The 18,084-nt window shown below is 38.5% G+C and overlaps 1 protein-coding gene across 3 annotated transcripts in view; it reads left to right on the top strand.

Moving 5' to 3' along the window:
* dclk1a (doublecortin-like kinase 1a) overlaps positions 1-18,084 on the top strand; it is a gene marked incomplete at both ends in the record, with an annotated part of 34,672 nt that overhangs the window by 14,664 nt on the left and 1,924 nt on the right. The window contains 12 exons of one of the 3 annotated variants that reach the window (XM_079449476.1): positions 5,989-6,067; positions 6,987-7,081; positions 12,592-12,676; positions 13,160-13,335; positions 13,472-13,591; positions 14,188-14,334; positions 15,616-15,749; positions 15,896-15,973; positions 16,378-16,474; positions 16,730-16,810; positions 16,965-17,078; positions 17,365-17,438. In XM_079449476.1, coding sequence (XP_079305602.1) covers positions 6,052-6,067; positions 6,987-7,081; positions 12,592-12,676; positions 13,160-13,335; positions 13,472-13,591; positions 14,188-14,334; positions 15,616-15,749; positions 15,896-15,973; positions 16,378-16,474; positions 16,730-16,810; positions 16,965-17,078; positions 17,365-17,438 — 1,217 coding nt within the window. Of the gene's footprint in view, positions 1-5,988; positions 6,068-6,986; positions 7,082-12,591; positions 12,677-13,159; positions 13,336-13,471; positions 13,592-14,187; positions 14,335-15,615; positions 15,750-15,895; positions 15,974-16,377; positions 16,475-16,729; positions 16,811-16,964; positions 17,079-17,364; positions 17,439-18,084 lie in introns of those variants that run through there. The other 2 variants (XM_079449475.1, XM_079449477.1) reach the window with 2 other exon arrangements.

Here is an 18,084-nt window from a genome sequence, read left to right as displayed (position 1 = left end):
TAGGTGCTGTGCTGTATTGTATTTTTGTTATAAAAATCTGTTCTTTTATTAAAATAAATATATTGTTTTAGATGATATAAGTCATGTTGTTGATCAAATTGATGATAAGAAAAGTCCAATATGGTAAATATTTAGTATTTCTGTGATACATCAAGCACTTCAGAGAATACTTTTGTATTACCATCATGACCACAAAAAAACTATAACAAACCATGGTTATACTACGGTACTTTGAATCAAATGCACTTAAGACTTTTCAATTGGTATGCAGGTCTTGCTGTCATGTTTGTGTCCCGTTTCCCCCTTCAATGATCCCGCCACATGTTTACCTTGATTTAATGTGTGTCAGAGACGTCTATAAGCTGATGGCTTATATTTTTTCTTCCAGCCGTCTGTTATATGATTGGTTTGAATCGTACCAGTTGGATCTCTATGAGTACAGCTTTGGCTCAGAGTTCTATCTGGTTGTCATGGAGACGCTGGCTAAGAGAGCTGTGCCTTGGAGACAATAGGGGTGCCCATATATGGGTGTCCCTTCCTGTTTGGCAGGCATAGTAGAAGCAGGCCCATCGTTCTAGTCAGTCTGGTCTACTCTTTCTCAGCAGATATCTACAGACTGGATGTATAAAAGTGTGGAATCTGTTTCACTTCACATGCTCAGTGTTTCCAGTCAGCCGGTTTCACTACGCAGACAGTTAATCTTATGAGAAACCCTGGGGTGAGGCGGAATGTGCCAGTGTTGGTAAAGATTCACTGCAGTGTAGCTGATGATGTACTTTTGTGTTTATGCAAAGTTGCATCACACTGTGTGGCTTTGAAATAGATAATGGTTTCCAAATAAAGCTTTAGGGAACAAAGCAAGACACTCTGCAGAATATCTTGATGTTTCGTCGCCAGGGTTTTCAACAGAAGTCAGAATTTTCTAACGTATAATACTAAACAGAAGTGTGGAAGGTTTGGAAAACCTCTCACAAAACAGTTACTGTTTTTGGCAATACACACTAATTTAATCATCAGATAATGTGTAAATGTTACCCAAAAAGAGATTCAACCATCCTCATGTCATTCCAAACCTGTATGACTTTCTTTTCTCTACAGAACACAAAAGAAGATATTTTGAAAAATGTTGATAACCAAGCAACATTGGATACTGTTGATTTTTTTTGTTATGGACACAAAACCACTGAGACATTTCTCAAAATATCTTCTTTTGTGTTACAGAGAAAAAATGGTCAGGTTTTGAACGACATGAATGTAAATAAATGATGAGAGAATTAAAAGATTTTTTTAATTATAAATTCTTGCCATGAACGGTTATTCTGAGGAAGTTGATGTGGGGGTCTTTGGATATGTAAAGGTTAAAAACCTGCATAGTAAAACTGTATAACCTTTTAGTTTTTTAGGTTAGTCGATCCTCAGATAAAGCACACCAGGAGACCCACGCTGGTGTGGGCATGTATAAACACCATGATGGAGGCGTCTGTAAAATCTCAGCACCGAACCAGTGCACAGACATGTTAAAGAGACATAAATAAAAAATCTGTTCATGTACTCACCCTCAGGTTCAAATCTGTATACATTTCATTTTTCTGATGAACACAGAGAAAGATATTTGGAAGAATGCTTGTAACAAAACGGTTCTTAGCCATTATTGACTACCATAGTAGGAAAAATTACAATGATAGTCAAAAGTTCCCCAGAACTGTTTGCTTTCCTGCTGTACATACTTCAAAATATCTCCAAAGAAATGTATAAAGCAATTTTCCTACTTTTCAGACAGCGTATGTCATATGTGAAATATTTTTCGAAATAAATCAGATTAGTGGTTTCAGGAAAGGTTCGGTGTGTACTTCCAGTGTTGCCGGTGTGAGAGCAGCAATGATGAAGTACAGCGCTCCACACGGCCCTCATGCTGTTTATATAATACACCCTGTAAGTGCTGTCAAACTAAGTATAGCATGTTGATTTTTTATTGAAGAGTGCCCCACACACACCTTTACACACGCGCATAAACGCTCTTCAGCTGGAGAGTTTTGCATAAATGCGGCCGATGTTTGTATACAATTACAAGATGCCTTTTGTTTTTGGCACAATAAAAAGCGAACCTGTGTTGTCCAACTGATTTTTCACACTTTGAGCCGTGTGAACGAGTGTAGGGAATAACAACACATTTTAAAGAAGTGCTTTAACAAAGAATGTACAGCGGGACAGACAGCAGCATCTTGCTGTCATATTTATAAACAGCTGTGTGGGCTGACAGATACGGTTAATTTCTGCTGGTCACATTATAGTGAGGTGTATTTGGACTGAATGCATCTCTGTCTGTGGCCAGCATCGGGTCTCAACGAAAAGAGTTAAAAAAGATTACCCCAAAAGAACTAATGTTGGGCTTTGCTTTGAATTGCACGGATGAGCTGGGCTTGACAGTCAGCTGGATTTTTATCCAAACAGTTTATCCATGGAGTAATCTTTCATTAGAGCATCAGAAAGAAATCTGTCATTTGATGTCATTCAGTGTCTAATTCAGAGACCATATTATTATTCCTACTCTGTAATTCTGGCCGCTCACGCTCATATCTGACAAACTCACCAGGCACAAGTAGCTCATTAATCCTCTAACATGTGCTGAACTGGAGGAAAAACTTGTGGACCGAATATAAAATCAAAAAGACCCAGTTTTTTTCTAATGCACGTTCATGATATAATGGACCATATCGCCTAGTATTTTGTTAAGGCTACAGTGTATGAAATAGAGCGGCATCTAGTGGCGAGGTTATGAATTGCAACCAACGGCTAGCTCCATCCCTCCCTTTCGAAGCACTATGGTGGCTCTCACAGGACTATGATGTCGTCACGTTGTCGCTTCTTTGCCGAAGGAGATAACATATTTACAAAATGTGCTTTGTAGTTTGTCCGTTTAAGGCTACTGTACAAACAACAAGTCGAATTCTATGTAAGGGGACCCACAGAGTATGTAGCTCATTAAGGTAATAAAAACATAACGCTTTATTATGTAAGCTCTTTATACACCTCTGAAGAGATATTTATGTATATTATATTGCATTTCTGTCAATAGATCCTCCAAAAAACACATTGGACCTTTAAAAGATACTTGTACTTAGATACTTAGATTTTCGTCAATGCTACTCTACAATGCAACTTTACTATGCATCTTACAGTCTGCGTGATGCCTGATTTCCCATGACGTATTTTTATTCAATAATGAAATTCCTTGTAGGTGGTTTTTATTGCTAGTGGTGACTGGTCCCACTGTCTCCTGGTCCGTTCCGTGTCGCTCCTTACTCTGAAACCTTGTCTGGCATATCACATAGATGCACCCTAAATAGAAATTTCATTAAAATGATATCCACTGTGAGACAGAACTGCTTGCTTGAATGTACTTAGATGCACTCAAACAGACAGTGCTGAACAGAATATTCTCTCTATATACTTTAGTGTTTATTTAATAAGAAAATGCTTAAGAGTTTGTGTGTAAACATATAAAATACCATTCATATCCTAATATGGGATGTTATGAAATGTACAGGAAAAAATACAGTACAGTGCATCATATTCATTAATATTTACACATACTGTATGAGCCTTACTTCTGCTCAGCCTCAGTGGGAGTGTTAGATCGGGACAGGGGGGGCATATGAGGGGACACTGCACCGCTTTTACAGACCATATCCTTGCTTTCAATTATAAACTGAGGGTCATATGGAAACGGCAAACTGAACTGCACCTGGTGAGAAGCGAGAGAGAGAGAAAGAGAGAGAGGGAACGAGATGAGAGGTCAAATCACTGAATCCTTCTTCCCACAGCTGAACATGTTACACAAGAGCAGAATCACAAAGTCCCATCTCTCTCTCCAGTGTCTAAATTTATATTTGTGTTAAAAACCATCCGCTCCGCTGAACCAAAATCCCATACATAAAATATGGAAGTCTTCTGCGGTGCTGTAACATTCTCCAAGGCTGTAGCATTGGATGTAGATTGTGTTTATGTATATTGGTAGCAGAGAGAAAATAGATTCAGTCTCTGGTTTGTGATATGAACAGTATGTTCTTATTACCTGCAGTGCACTGGAGAAATTGAGGTAGGCTACATTTGAGCTGTAGAACCTGCACACTCACACGTAACTCTTTCACACATATTTTGCTGTATTTGTCTGTCCTCTCAGGGTTCACATCCAAACAACCATTTTTATTCAAAATGGCTTTGATTTGAAGGGTTGAGGGGACATGTTTCCATGGCTGGGGGTTTTCAGCTCGGGTCTGTTGTTGCCATTTCTGTTAGGGAACTTTAAGAAAGTGTTGGAGAACTGACCCCAAAAATAAAGCAGTGATGTCAGCGTGTGAAGCAAACTCAATAGAAACCATTATTGAACTTCTAAGGGTTCCATTAAAATACCATAATGAACCATTAGATTTTTCTATTAAAACCATTACAAATTTTCTTCTTGTAGTGTGTTTTGGGTATCATTGCAATAAGATTTAACATCCTACCAATAGAATCCATCAAATGCCAGTAGACACCATTATAGTTTCCATTAAAACCAATACAATTCCCATTATGACCATGACATTTTTTGGGCAGGGTTCTATTGTTTTTAATGATGTATCTTATTTTCTTTATTGTTTGTATTATTATTGCTTTAATTTGGTTCATTCTAATTCCGACAGAAATTGACAATAACATAAACACAGTAAGATGGTATAAATAATCTAGAAACATAAATATACAGTATAGTTGTATTATTTTTAATACTATTGTAGCAGAGTTATCAGTAAAGTTTGAACACAATTTATCATAAAAGATGAAACGCTAAACGTTGACTATATTGATATCTAAGACGCGAGAGAGCAGTTATTAAATTGTATTGATTTGTTTTTCATTGGCATTTTATGTGGTCATTTCTTCTACAGGTTCAATTACTACAGGAGCCTAAACAAACGAATTAACCCGGCTTAAGAAAATGCATATTAAACAAATAGTACTTGGAACCATCACTTAAAACCAGATTATTTTATGTGGTGTGTTTTGTGCCTTATTCCAGTAAGGTTTTTTTTTAACCTCATCTCCCTGCTGAAAAAAACCCAATAGAAACCATTAAAGATGTTCTAGTGGTTTTAATGGTTTTAAAGGGATTTGTACTGTACAGTTTCCATTAAAACCAGTACAACTCCCTTTAAAACCAGTAAAACCACCATAACACCTTTAATGGTTTCTAAAAACCATAGAACCCCAATAGACACCATTTCAGAAATTCTGATGGTTTCAATAAGAATGCCCTTACAACCAAATAGCTTTTTCCATTAGAACCATCACAACATTCCCTTTTGTAGTGCGTTTTGGGCATTACTCCAATAGTATTTAACATCCCACCAATATAATCCATCAAATACCAGTAGAACCATTACAGTTTCCATTTAAGCCAGTACAAATCCCTTTAAAACCACTATAACATCTTAAATGGTTTCAAGTTTTTTTTCAGCAGGGAACATCCATTATGGATTCTATTGGTGGGATGTTAAATCCTATTTGAATAATGCCCAAAAAACACCACAAAAATGAATTTTGTGATGGCTTAAATGGAAAAAGCTATTTGGTTGTATGGGCATTCTAATGGAAACCATCAGAAGTTCTGTATTGGTTTCTATTGGGGTTCTATGTTTATTTTCAGCAGGGATCCCTCAGAACATTAACACCAATTCCCATTATAACCATTATAAACACACGTCCGTTTTGTTTTTGTTTTTGTTTGTGTCTGGCGGCGGTTCGTGTGCCATTAAAGGGTCTGTCGGTGAGAAAATTCGGTGCGTTTCTACCATTACCTCAGCGCTAATGTCCCTCCCACTACTGTACAGCAGCCCGCGTCAGAGTACGCAAGCTGCGGCAAGCCAATGAGCGTGCGGCGGCTCACGCTCTCTCCTCCTCCCCTTCTCTCAGCTATTCCATTCATTGAATCGCATCAGGAGCATTCGCGCTCAGAGAGTGCTGCTGCTGCTGCTTACTGCCGCCTGGAATAGCACTGTGTATGTACTGAAGATGCTGCAATACGAAGGTATGCGACTTTATACCCTTCTGCAGATACGTCGGAAGTTGTATTTAATCGTATAGGATACTAACGATGCTGTTTATTTTGCCGGTTCGGATGGGATAGACAAATGCGGATTTTTTTTCCGGTTTCAGGTCACGTTAGGATGTTGGTTGTCCAGGTGCGGATATAATGATTTATTTATTTGAAATATTGTTGATGTTTACAGCTGTAATTAACAGATATTTTTGGGGGGTACGGTTGTAATTTGAATTGTTTTATAATAATTGTAATGTTTCATCTTAAATGTGTATTAAATGACAGTCGTTCCGGTTTGAATGACAATCCAACAAAAGAAAATACTGATAATCATTAAAAAAGAATAGGTACTAGAATAATAAGATGGCATGTTTAGTTAAAATATCAAGTATTTCATTTAATTTCTTGGTTTCTTGATGACCTTTTTCATTTTACTCTGTAAAGAATCTTGAAAAGACAATTTTTTGTGTCCTGGTAACACAGTGGCAGATAAGGGTGAATAAAACTGACAAGGGATGATTCCTCAGGAAATAATTGCAGTTGGATGTGAATATGAATGAGCTTGGTGTCACTGAGCATCCGGTGCTTCCAAGTGTCTTGTTGTGCTGTTATACTGTGACTGATGGGGCCTTAGAAGATGTGAGTCTGTTTGCGAGTATCTAGAAATGGAGGGATTTGTGTCACAGTGTGGTTCGCTCCATCCGAAGAGAATTTGTTTTGGGATGTGAGTGTGGGTAGCAGGAGCTGCTGTGTGGGCAATTTCTTCTCTTCTTACTCACTGGCTGGCTTTTGAAATGCTCACTATTTGAATATAAAAGCGCTGACAGCCTGCTGTGGTACATTTGCTCAGCTTCATTCACAAATTTACTTTAAAAACAAAATTGATTTGTTGCCTCTTCTTCTTTAGTGAATGGGACATCAGCCAGTCCGCTGTCCACACCCCATTCTGCAAAATCGCCCAGTCCGTCGCCTGCCAGCCCGGGGAACCAGAACAAACATAGGGTAAGACAGCATCCACAGAATTACTCTTATAAAAACATGTATTTTGATATCCAAGCCTATTTACAGTAGCACCTGCTCACTCTTTGTGCTTCTGTAAACTCAACCTCCTGAATAGCTACATAAAATGGGATTTGTACATTGTTTCGATCTTCTCTTTTATAGCAGGTCCTTATGCCTTCCGATACTGTAGGACCTGTTTCAGGCTCTGTATAACACGCTCCTTCTATGTTCTCAGGAAATGGCCAAGGTCACCATTGACAGAACAGCTTAACTTACCCTAAGTGGCACTAAGATCCACAGTCCCACAATCCTTAGCGAAAGAGAATGGTGCTTGGCGACCACTATTGGAGATTTGAATGCACTCACCTGTTTCACCGTCAGCATTGAGCATTATTGGGCAGTTGAATTGTTTACGGGCTGTGTTATAGCAGCATCATGGTCTAACGGTGGCCACATAGACACTTCAAGGTTTATCATTCGCTGTGTGAATTAAGGGACGCCCTTTCTAATTCGTGATAACTAGTGACAAACAAAAAGTAAATGAATGCCAATATACATTTTTGGAGATTTAGTACATAATATTAGAGAACAGACATATTTGTCCAATACAGACATTTTTAGTAAACAGAAACAGTGTTTTGTTTATGCAAGGTGTGTTTCTCTGGAGACCTGAATGCTGGTGGGAGTAACTGCAACTACTTCGGAATGGAGTTTGTCACTACCAAAATTTTACAGAAGTGAATGCGGTTGTGTAACACAATTGTTGCTCCCATAAATAATCAAACTCTATATGCACAGAACTAGACTGAGAACTCAGAAGTGGAGTGACAACTGTTTAGTGTGTATGTGGCCGTTATTGAGACTGTTGAGAAGAGAACGCATAATACACATTGTTGAAGGAGCATGCAACAAATCAGGAGTCTGTTTATTAATTCACGTTTTTTGAAGAAACATGTTATATTTGGTCGAAGACGCCATTTTGTGAGTTGGTGGAGTGTTTATGACCAGATCAAAGTGTCTCTTATCCTCCTTTATTGCAGTATAGCTTCGCCATCCAAATTCAGAGTTTCTCTCCATTTTTAAGATGATCCAAACCCTATGGTGGTCCATTCCAAATGCTTGGTTTGACTATGGAACACTTTTGAACCAGTTATAGACAGCTAATGTTTTTTTCAAGTATCACATACTAATATTGATCGAGTATAGATTAGTCAGAATCTGGTTGGCCACTACTAAACTGGACATTTACTCTGACCTTCAATGGGATCATTTCGTGTGTCCTCATTGGGAAACAACTGGGCTACAGTTAATATACGGTACATAATCATGCTTAAACCGCATATATATATATTTATATATATATTAATGGTCTAAATTGTTCTTGGTGGCATTTTAAGTTGTTAGTTGCTTTAAATTTCTCTCGTGGAAAAGGGTGACTTTTAAAGGTGCTGTTCCCCGTAATTAAGTTAGTGTGTAATGTTTCAGTTAGAGCATAAATAATGATTAATCTGCAAAATGATAAAGTTCAATTCCGAGCGAGATATTGTCTTTAACAGAATTAGCTTTTCAAGGACTCCTTTACTATCCAACTTAGGTCCAATATAAAGAGGCAAAACCAACGCTTCTGTTATTAGTGTTAATTAATATAACCGGTATGACACCAATCGGTCCGGTTTCATTTCCTTCGCCATGGTAAGAAAAAACATTGCGATCTCTAACAAAGGTTGTCGTTTGCACATGCACAAGCAGACCTCCGTTGCACTTCACTTTATCAGTGAAAAACATGCTGATCGACAGAAGTTGACACCATCGTTACTGTTTATTGCTAAAGGCCAAAGCTTATGAATACACATGCACTGACAGGAGGACCGACCAATCAAAACCGCCTGAGAAGCGGAAGCTCGCTGATATGCAATGGTTGGGACATCTTCAGACACCCGCTCTAAGCGGTGAACCAATCACGACAGACTGGGTAGGCTTAACCAATCAGAACCTTTCGGAAGGAGGGACTTTATAGAAACGTGAAAAAATCCAATAATTTTGTGAGAAGAGGGACAGCCGTGAACTATACTTCAAAATATGTTAACTAGAAAGCGGTTTTTGAAACATGAACATCCATTGTTTAACACTCCAAAAACATAATCAAAGCTTCGAAAACAGCCAAAGAATGGCACCTTTAACTCCAATATCCGTTTTGACCGGCGTAGTCGTCGCGAGACAACAGCGATTTGTTCTTTGTGTTCACTCTTCACCCACTAGAAAAAACTCTTTGTACTTTCTCATTTATTTTGCACAGCTGCCTGAGTGCTTGATGTTGGATGATCTCTCTGCGGCTTGATTCTGTCAGATGGCTTTGCTCTCAGCTCATTGCTGTTGCAGAATGTGAATTTGGGACATTCAGATCTGCCCAAAGCAGAGATGATGTATGGGACTGAACGTCTTCACAACCATCTCCTGCATAAGTGGGTCAGGCTTTGAAAATCCCCCAGTAGAGTTCTGTGAATGAAAGGGAACGAAAAAACATTTACATAAACACAAATGCAAAATATCGAAAGGTTCTCGAAGAAAGTCTAGGAAGATGCAGGCACTTCTTCGAGTCTCAAAAATTGTATTGTGGCTTTGCGAGTTGCTAGTCAATTAGTTGTAGTTTGCGCGATGGATTCTAAAATGCAAGACTTGTACTAAATATCAGTGAATATCAGTTAGATTAATATTCATCTAAACTGAGAATCACCCAAGCTGTGAATTGCATGCATGGTCAATGTACAGTATGACCCACTTATAGAAATGAGCTAATAAGAGTGGCACTGTGTGTGTGTGTGTGTGTGTGTAGCCTCTGTGTCCTCAGGCATATCACCTCTTTCATCACATTTTCTTTCAATAACACCTCTAATCCCCCGATAAAGAATATGGAACACATACACATTTTATGCTATGCTAACAAAACTATATTTAATTCGACAGCCATTATAGAATTATTTGCACAACACATCCATGTTCATCTGGCTAAATGCTAAATTTAAGCGTGAGTCGTACATCTCCTTTTTGGCAAATATTTTATATACTATTTTTCTATCCTTGTATTATTACTTGATTAGATAGACAGTTTTTTGCTGAAAAGTAAGGCCATCATTCTCACCATACGTCTGTTTTTGTTCAGAAAAAAACATTCTTTCCATCAAATGATGTCTGTCAGACTGTCTGTTGTGTTGCATGCTCCTCATATTTTGATTTGGGGCTTTTAAATGTCATTGGGTTTGTATGTGTGAAAGTGTGTTGCCATTCATTCCATTAACATTGATTTAAATATATATTTATTAGCGTCTTACAATCATGAAGTCATTGCATGTGAATGTATTAAAGGAAGGTTTTTTTTTTAAGTCTACATTAATAGATCTCCATGCTGTTTTTTCTCTCTTTGTTTGTCTACATCACAAAGCAAAATCATAATCTCATTTATTGTTCATCAATGTTCCTAAAGCTAAAATTAGAGTAACTCAAAAAAGCATTTTGAAACATACCATGAAAAATGAGCCCGCTCGCTCTCTCTTTCTCTTGCTTGCTGTATAGTTTCAAACCATTTCGGTGTTCCATTGATTTTTCAGTATTTTGTCTTTCATCGCTTTGTTTTTATTCTGTTCAATTATATTGTCCTTTATTTCTTCACTTTAAATCCATTGTGTCACTAATGTTTTTATTAGTATATAGAATTTCCATGTCATTTTGTTTAACCTTTGTTTGTCTAGAGTTTTTCAGTTAAAACCATGTCTTGAAACCATTTCATCATGTATGATTGAAGATTCTGAATACATTAAATGTTAAGTCTCTTTATCTTAAAAATAAATATGCTTGTTTGGGTGTTTGTACTTGGGTTCTTCTTTTACAAACCATTTGTGTCCTCTTCTGTTTATTTGGGTTATTTGCTTTGGCTTGTCGTTTCCTGAATTAAATGTTATTTTTCTCAGACATTGCAGAAGCCAGAACAAACAAGGCTGATTTGATTAATGCGCGTTCAACACAAGCCCATGCGTTAGAAAAACAAATGAAGGCGATTGGTCACGGAGTAAGATTACAGGTGTAATTACCAAGTGACACCAAGTCTCCAAATAATTTTCACTCTTCGGTTTTAATGAAGTTGCAGTTAAGATGTTTGCCTTCTCCACAACTGTTTCCTGAAATCAGATATTCAAGCGAGACTAAAAAATAGCCAGGAGGCATTTTCTGTCCTGAAGCAAGCTAAGATGGGAAAAGCAATGTTCTTCCGGGCTGTTGAATTGCATTTCCCATGGCATCAAGTAATCAAAGTCATTTTGTAATTAGTGAGCAAGAATTCAACCAGACACCAAATGAAATTGTTGACAGTGGCATTGAGCCTGGTAATTGTTTCATTTATTGAGAATGGTTTAATAGGCTGTTGGTGTGACATTCAAGGGTAAAATATTATCGATGTTAACCACCATTACACACATACCGATCAAATGTATAGCTTGAATGCACTGGATAAATGCATCTACCAAAACATGTAAATTAAATAACAGAAAACAGACAGCATGGTCTGAGAAATGAGCAAATTGCGTTTGCTGTTGGTCCTGAGAAATCCAGCCTAATGGACAAGTGATATGACCTAGCATTCAGCCAGGAAACAGGAAGACTCCATATATGGGCTTGTGTCTCTGGCTGCTTCCTGTCTCGGAGAGGGAAAATATTATTAGTGCCGCACACTCTCCAACAGTTTCCATAGTAACAAGAGTTTTAATACCGGCAGGACAAACTGTGATCTGAATGAAAGAGAAAAGGATACGGAAACACACACACATAACGACAAACACTCATTCTTCACTGTTTCTGATTACACTTAAACAGCCCCACCTTTCTCATCTCACTCAAACTGACATTATCAGCACAGCGCTTGTAGGAGTGCAGACCCCTCCGACCCGTGCACCGCTGTGTCTCGGTAGATTTACATTTTGTTCTTGCTATTAGCGGCACTGCTCACCGTCGTGGTCCCTCGGAGGTGCGACCGGGCCACTCGTGTACGCCGCCACCGTCCAATCAAATCCATTGAGTTCTCCCAGCAGTCGGGAGAGCACGGAGCACTCCGAGACATCTTTCCAATTACTCTCCGCATGGACCTGAAAGGGTCCCTGCACCCTGACTGCAGGCAGCCGGGAGAGAAATCCAATTTACAGCCCAGCCAGTGACTCTGCTCACTGATGATGCTGCCATGGCAACCAGGAAAGAAACACTGATGTGCTAACTGGCTTTGTTTTAATACACTGCTGTGTTTAAAAGTGAGAAGGAATTAGGTCTCAAGTGCACCGTGCAAAGGGAAAACGTATGGGGCAGCTGAGTCTATCATGGATGGGTAGAAAGATGGACTTTCCTGAAGAGGTTTTTGTGTCTATTAAGGTGGATGTGTTTGGTCTCTAAAGTAAGTTTTTGTTACCACATGGGCCATGTACTGACAGGTAGTTGGATTTAGGCTTTAAAACCCTTTTTATTCCTCACAGGGATCTCAACAGAGTGGTTCCTCTCTCTCACTGGCGTCTACCAAAGTCTGCAGCCTGGACGAGGAGGAAGGACCTGTCAGTGATGGTAAGATATCAAGCTCTCACATTTCAGCTGATTTATAGACAAATGTCTCAACCAGCTTAAAAGAAAATGCTTAAACCAGCCAAAATGTTTTAAATCTGCCTTTCAGTGTTGCTCACATAGTTTCACGGGTCAAAGTTTATGCCTAACAAAACTTCAAGAATATTATTATTCAACATTATTAAGGTTTCTGAAATTAATAAAAAAGTTAGTTGCTAGTCTTTCATCTCTAAAACGTGCTGTACATGTTAAAAAGAAACACTTCAGCTGAAGCACTGCATAGAAATTCCTTATACACACCAACAATTCCCACTTTAGTGTGCACAACCGAATGTAACACATTCATTTAAAAAATCCACGGTGTGAACCAGATACTGTTGAAGGAGGGTTTTTTTTAAGCTGTGGTGTATTACAGCTTATTTTTCTTTGGGCTGTAGAGAATCTTCTCAAACAAATTAAACATGATTTAAAATTTCTCCCTTGCAGCTGAGACGGTGGAGGAGACGCAGACACCCACTGTTCCAAGCTCCATTTCAGATCGGTACAAAGTTGGCCGCATGATCGGGGATGGGAACTTTGCAGTGGTCCATGAGTGTGTGGAACATTCTACTGGCAGAGCGTACGCTCTGAAGATCATCAACAAGGGCAAATGTAGAGGAAAGGTGAAGGATGTGTTACAACATTGTGGATAAAAAGCTGACTTTTTCATTAGGGTTTCACCTAAAGTGGCAGATACAACACTTGTGTAAGTTTAGAAAAGACTAAAATGTGTTTTTGTTTACATTTTTCCCCTCACAGGATCATATGATCCAAAATGAGGTGGGCATCCTGAGACGAGTGAAACATCCCAACATCGTTCTGTTGATTGAGGAAATGGACACCTACAGTGTACTCTATCTGGTCATGGAGCTTGTTAAGGTGTGCACTAATGCTAGCATGTATGATACGTTCCATTACAGAAAAAAAAACGACATAACATTTCACATTGATATCAGCTGTATTTACATTTGAGTCACGTAATACACTCTTAATAACGAAATCAGTCTCCAGTTTTCTTTATCTTTTGTTGAGAACACAAAGATTTTTCTGAATTTTAGAACTTGGTTGGTCCATGTTAATGTCCATGTTTAGCTGTGCTTGCTTGGTCGAACCAAGTGTTATTTTAAGCTTCTGCTCCACTTAGTCGACTCTTTGAGGGGGTTCCGACTTCAGCCAGCAAACCAGGCCATCATGAACTCCCTCTCGCAACATACTTACCACTGACATAGGGTGATAGTGATTCCCCGCTGCTTATGTGAAAAACTTTAAACACTGAGCTGTGCCATCCCTAAAACTTGGTAGGCTACTTCTTGTATTTAAAGCCCCTGACTTGAGTATTAAACTTTGATTAGTAGTATTGCGCAACAGACAAACTATGTGAATTTAACAATAAAACACGATGTATTGTGCACAAATTTACATGTGTCTTCATGGGTGATACTTGATCTTCATGGATGACTCTTGTTGGTCCACAGGGAGGAGATCTTTTTGATGCTATCACTTCCGCCAACAGATACACCGAGCGAGACGCCAGTGGCATGTTGTACAACCTAGCCAACGCTATCAAGTATTTACACAGCCTTAACATCGTCCATAGAGACATCAAGCCAGAGAACCTCTTGGTAAGATCTCGACATGTTTTTTTAAATCATGGCATAATTTTGCATCCTGGATTATACTTCCTTCCTTCCTGTCTCCATTTCTCACACCCAAATGTACTTCTAGGAATGACATACTGAGAAATGACCCTATGCGATCATCTAACACGTGTCACCATTTTATCACATTTGTCGCTAGTGGTGGTATTTGACTAACAGCGGGTGCTCAAACGTGTGTTTCTACAGTATGTGTGTATTTGTAGGGAAGAGGACAAGATACATCTCATAGGTTTTGTGGGCTGAGTGTGTGTTTGGAGAAAGAGAGATGATTGCTTAAAGCTCAGACCAGACCAGACTCCTACTGGCTGGCTGACTATCGTGTGATATCACTTGTACAGCGGAAGTGCGACGTGACTCACGCATTGACGGTTCACAGACTGTTCTGTTCTTGTATAAACCTTGTACCAGACATCCTTATGAATCAATGGAGTATGGCTCATCCTCTGCCCCTTTCTCTATTGATGGCCGTTCAGACGAGATGTTTTCCAATTGCGCTGTTTGGATGTTTTCTTTTTCTAGGCATTTCTTAGTTTTTTTAGCATCGACTGACATTTCTTTGGTTAGAAAATACATACCTTTTGCTGTTTAAATTGTGAAGAGCTTAAATAAATAGTTAAGCAATAGTTGAGCTACATATGAAAATGTCATGGGTTTAATTTCCAAGGGACACAAATATTGATAAAAATGTATTGATTTAGTGCACTTTGGATAAAAGCATCTGCCAAATCCATGAATGTCAAGGTCAAACGAAGGACAGTTATGTTTTCGATTAAAAATGTGTGGCTGACCCAGAGTGGGACATGGCAGTCTCATCCCATCTTGGTCGAATCTAGTTGGCGCTTCCGCGACACACTCCAGCAACCAATGAAGCAGAGAGTGGTGTGCTGGCTCACAGACGTGCTCCCTCACTCTCTGTGTGTTAAAGATAATCATTTGTGACTGGAAGCATGCATCTCCAGTGCACCGGTAACTTGTCGAGCAGAACAAGGCTGTTTCGGTTTCGAGACGCATCGCTTTGCCGGTATAAAACGGCACACAAACACAGCCAGACAGTTTTAGAAGCTGGGAGAAATCAGATCCGTTTTAAGAATCCGTGGAATTTAGGGCAAGACGTTAAGTGTGTAAATATGTTTTTATTTTAAGCAAAAGGTTGACACCAATCTACACATATGCTTACCACAGCAGAAGTGTGAATTTGAATATATTTCTATGGACCATGATCTAATAAATTTTTTTGATTTACAGGTATATGAACATCAAGACGGAAGTAAATCTTTGAAGCTCGGAGACTTTGGCTTGGCCACCGTGGTAGACGGGCCCTTGTATACTGTCTGTGGAACACCCACATATGTAGCACCAGAAATTATTGCAGAGACCGGGTGAATATTTTAACACGTTTGAACACATTATATGGAATGTGAATTTCACATTACAAGTAATGGGTTTATGTGATATTGTGATAATGATTAACATTGATGTTATTTATGATTATTTGGAGTTAAACAATTTGTTTGCTGTACTGTAGGTATGCCCTTAAGGTAGACATCTGGGCCGCTGGAGTCATCACATATATTCTCCTCTGTGGTTTTCCTCCATTTCGTGGGTACGTTCAGCATTTTGGAGAAATGAGACAATGTCTTCGAGTTTTTAATCTTCTGAAAGAAGTTAAGCATACCAAATATTGCGCCATCTAGACTTTTTTAAAAGACTCGTCTAGACTTTTTTTCAGCCTGTGAAGGAAATCTAAATAATGAATGTTTTCAACAGTAGGCCTAATGTCCTTGTAGGAAGCGCAGTAAATTCATTCTGAACCACATTACATCTGATTATGTAGCTCAGACTGTATAATGTAATAAGTGCTGTAACACAACTCTTGGCTTATGTAAAATGTACCCGCGCCACTCTGTGGTTATTTGTAGTTCGTATTTGTCTTTATACAAGTCTCTAATTGCAATGAATCCAGCGCCCCCTGTTGATGCTTATGTGAATTTTCACTGTGTATTTCAGGAGCACAGATGATCAGGAGGCTCTGTTTGACCAGATTCTGCTGGGCCAATTAGAATTTCCTCCTCCATATTGGGACAATGTATCGGATACAGCTAAAGTATGTGACAAAATTCTTGAAATGCATTAAATATATTTAAAAATAGATATAATACTGGCATTATAAGTTTACAAATATATCATGCTAAATTATTATACATTCTTTATTATACCCTATTGTATTCTTATTGTACAACCACAACCGCATACACGTTTTTAAGCTCTTTTTTTATGTGGTCATCGAGTTTACTAGTTCAAGGTCAAATATCTTGTGCTTATACGTAACTATATTCATCATTTTGGTTTTTCATTCCAGGAGCTCATAGTGTCCATGCTGCAGGTGGAAGTAGATCAGAGATACACGGCGCTTCAGGTGCTGGAACATCCCTGGGTAACTGTAAGTATTTATCTGATTTGATCATGTCATCCTAATCTGTTTTAGTATATGTATAAAAGACAAAGATTAATTCATCATTTTTATGATAAATCATTCTCTAGGTTTGTTAACATTTTCCCGTTCAATGAAAGTATATTTGTGAACTTCATTTCAGAATGATGGTTTGTCAGAAAATGAGCACCAACTGTCGGTGGCAGGAAAGATCAAGAAGCACTTTAACACGGGCCCAAAACCCGGCAACAACACTTCTGGAGTATCCGTCATGACGGTAAGATCAGACAAGCGCATTATACCTACCTATCAGCCGTTAAAACAGTGCGTTTGGTGGGTGTATTACTGTATGACTACATTTCGGACATACTGCGTCTGCCATGTTTTATGGTCCCATATGCTCTTTGACCTATGACGTTTTAACAACAACTCATACGTGAGGGTTCATATACACAATTGTAGGTCACGAGAAAGTCATTTATTTGCACTTTTGTAAGAAAAACATAATTTTTTAAAACTCTGGAGTGTTAACCACTGAGCTGTATTGTTTTTTACTCGCATAGCTCGACCATGACTTTTCCATGCAGAGATCAGGGTCGTTGGATTTCTATCAGAACCCGGGGATGTTCTGGATAAGGTAATGTGGCATGAAACCATGTCATGCTGTTACCCAAGATGCCTGCTGTGGTCTTGCTACGGTCATTTATGCACTTTGTGTATGTGAAAGCTTCAGTTTGTGTGGAAATTTGTGTTAATTACCTCAGCGTCACTGGAATTCAAATTGTGGATTTGCATTTATCTCCCAATTGGTTTGCTTGTTGCTCCTTGTGTGCGTGTGTCTTGTTCCTTTGCTGTGATGTCACTTCCTGTTCTGGTTCCAATCAGCTTCTCATGACCTAGAAAAAGCAGCTGGTTTTGTCTTTAGTGTATACTTTTCTGTAGAGGCTCCCTTGATTTTATTTTTATCAAATTTTCTTGATCAATTCAATGAAATATTGTGCATGCTCAAATTTTTCAAAAAATGTGATAAACATATTTTAATATACTAATATTGATTTTTAAAAATGAATTGGTCAATGGTTCTCAACTGGTTCGCATCACGAACATGGATTGCAGTTATTTTCTAACAGGACTTTTGATATACAAAAATCTTCAAACAAAAATAGTAAATTTGCATCTTTATGGCATAATTGTGCAACCGTGTATAAGCATGGATCACAAACGACAGTATATAAGCTTATCAACTTTTAAAAGTAAGAAAACACTATCTATACTGTTTTCCC

This window comes from Barbatula barbatula (assembly GCF_947034865.1).
Source record: "Barbatula barbatula genome assembly, chromosome: 24".
Classification (NCBI taxonomy): Eukaryota; Metazoa; Chordata; class Actinopteri; order Cypriniformes; family Nemacheilidae; genus Barbatula; species Barbatula barbatula.
The sequence above is the reverse complement of the archived record's forward strand: the minus strand, read 5'-3'. Positions and strand labels throughout refer to the sequence as shown.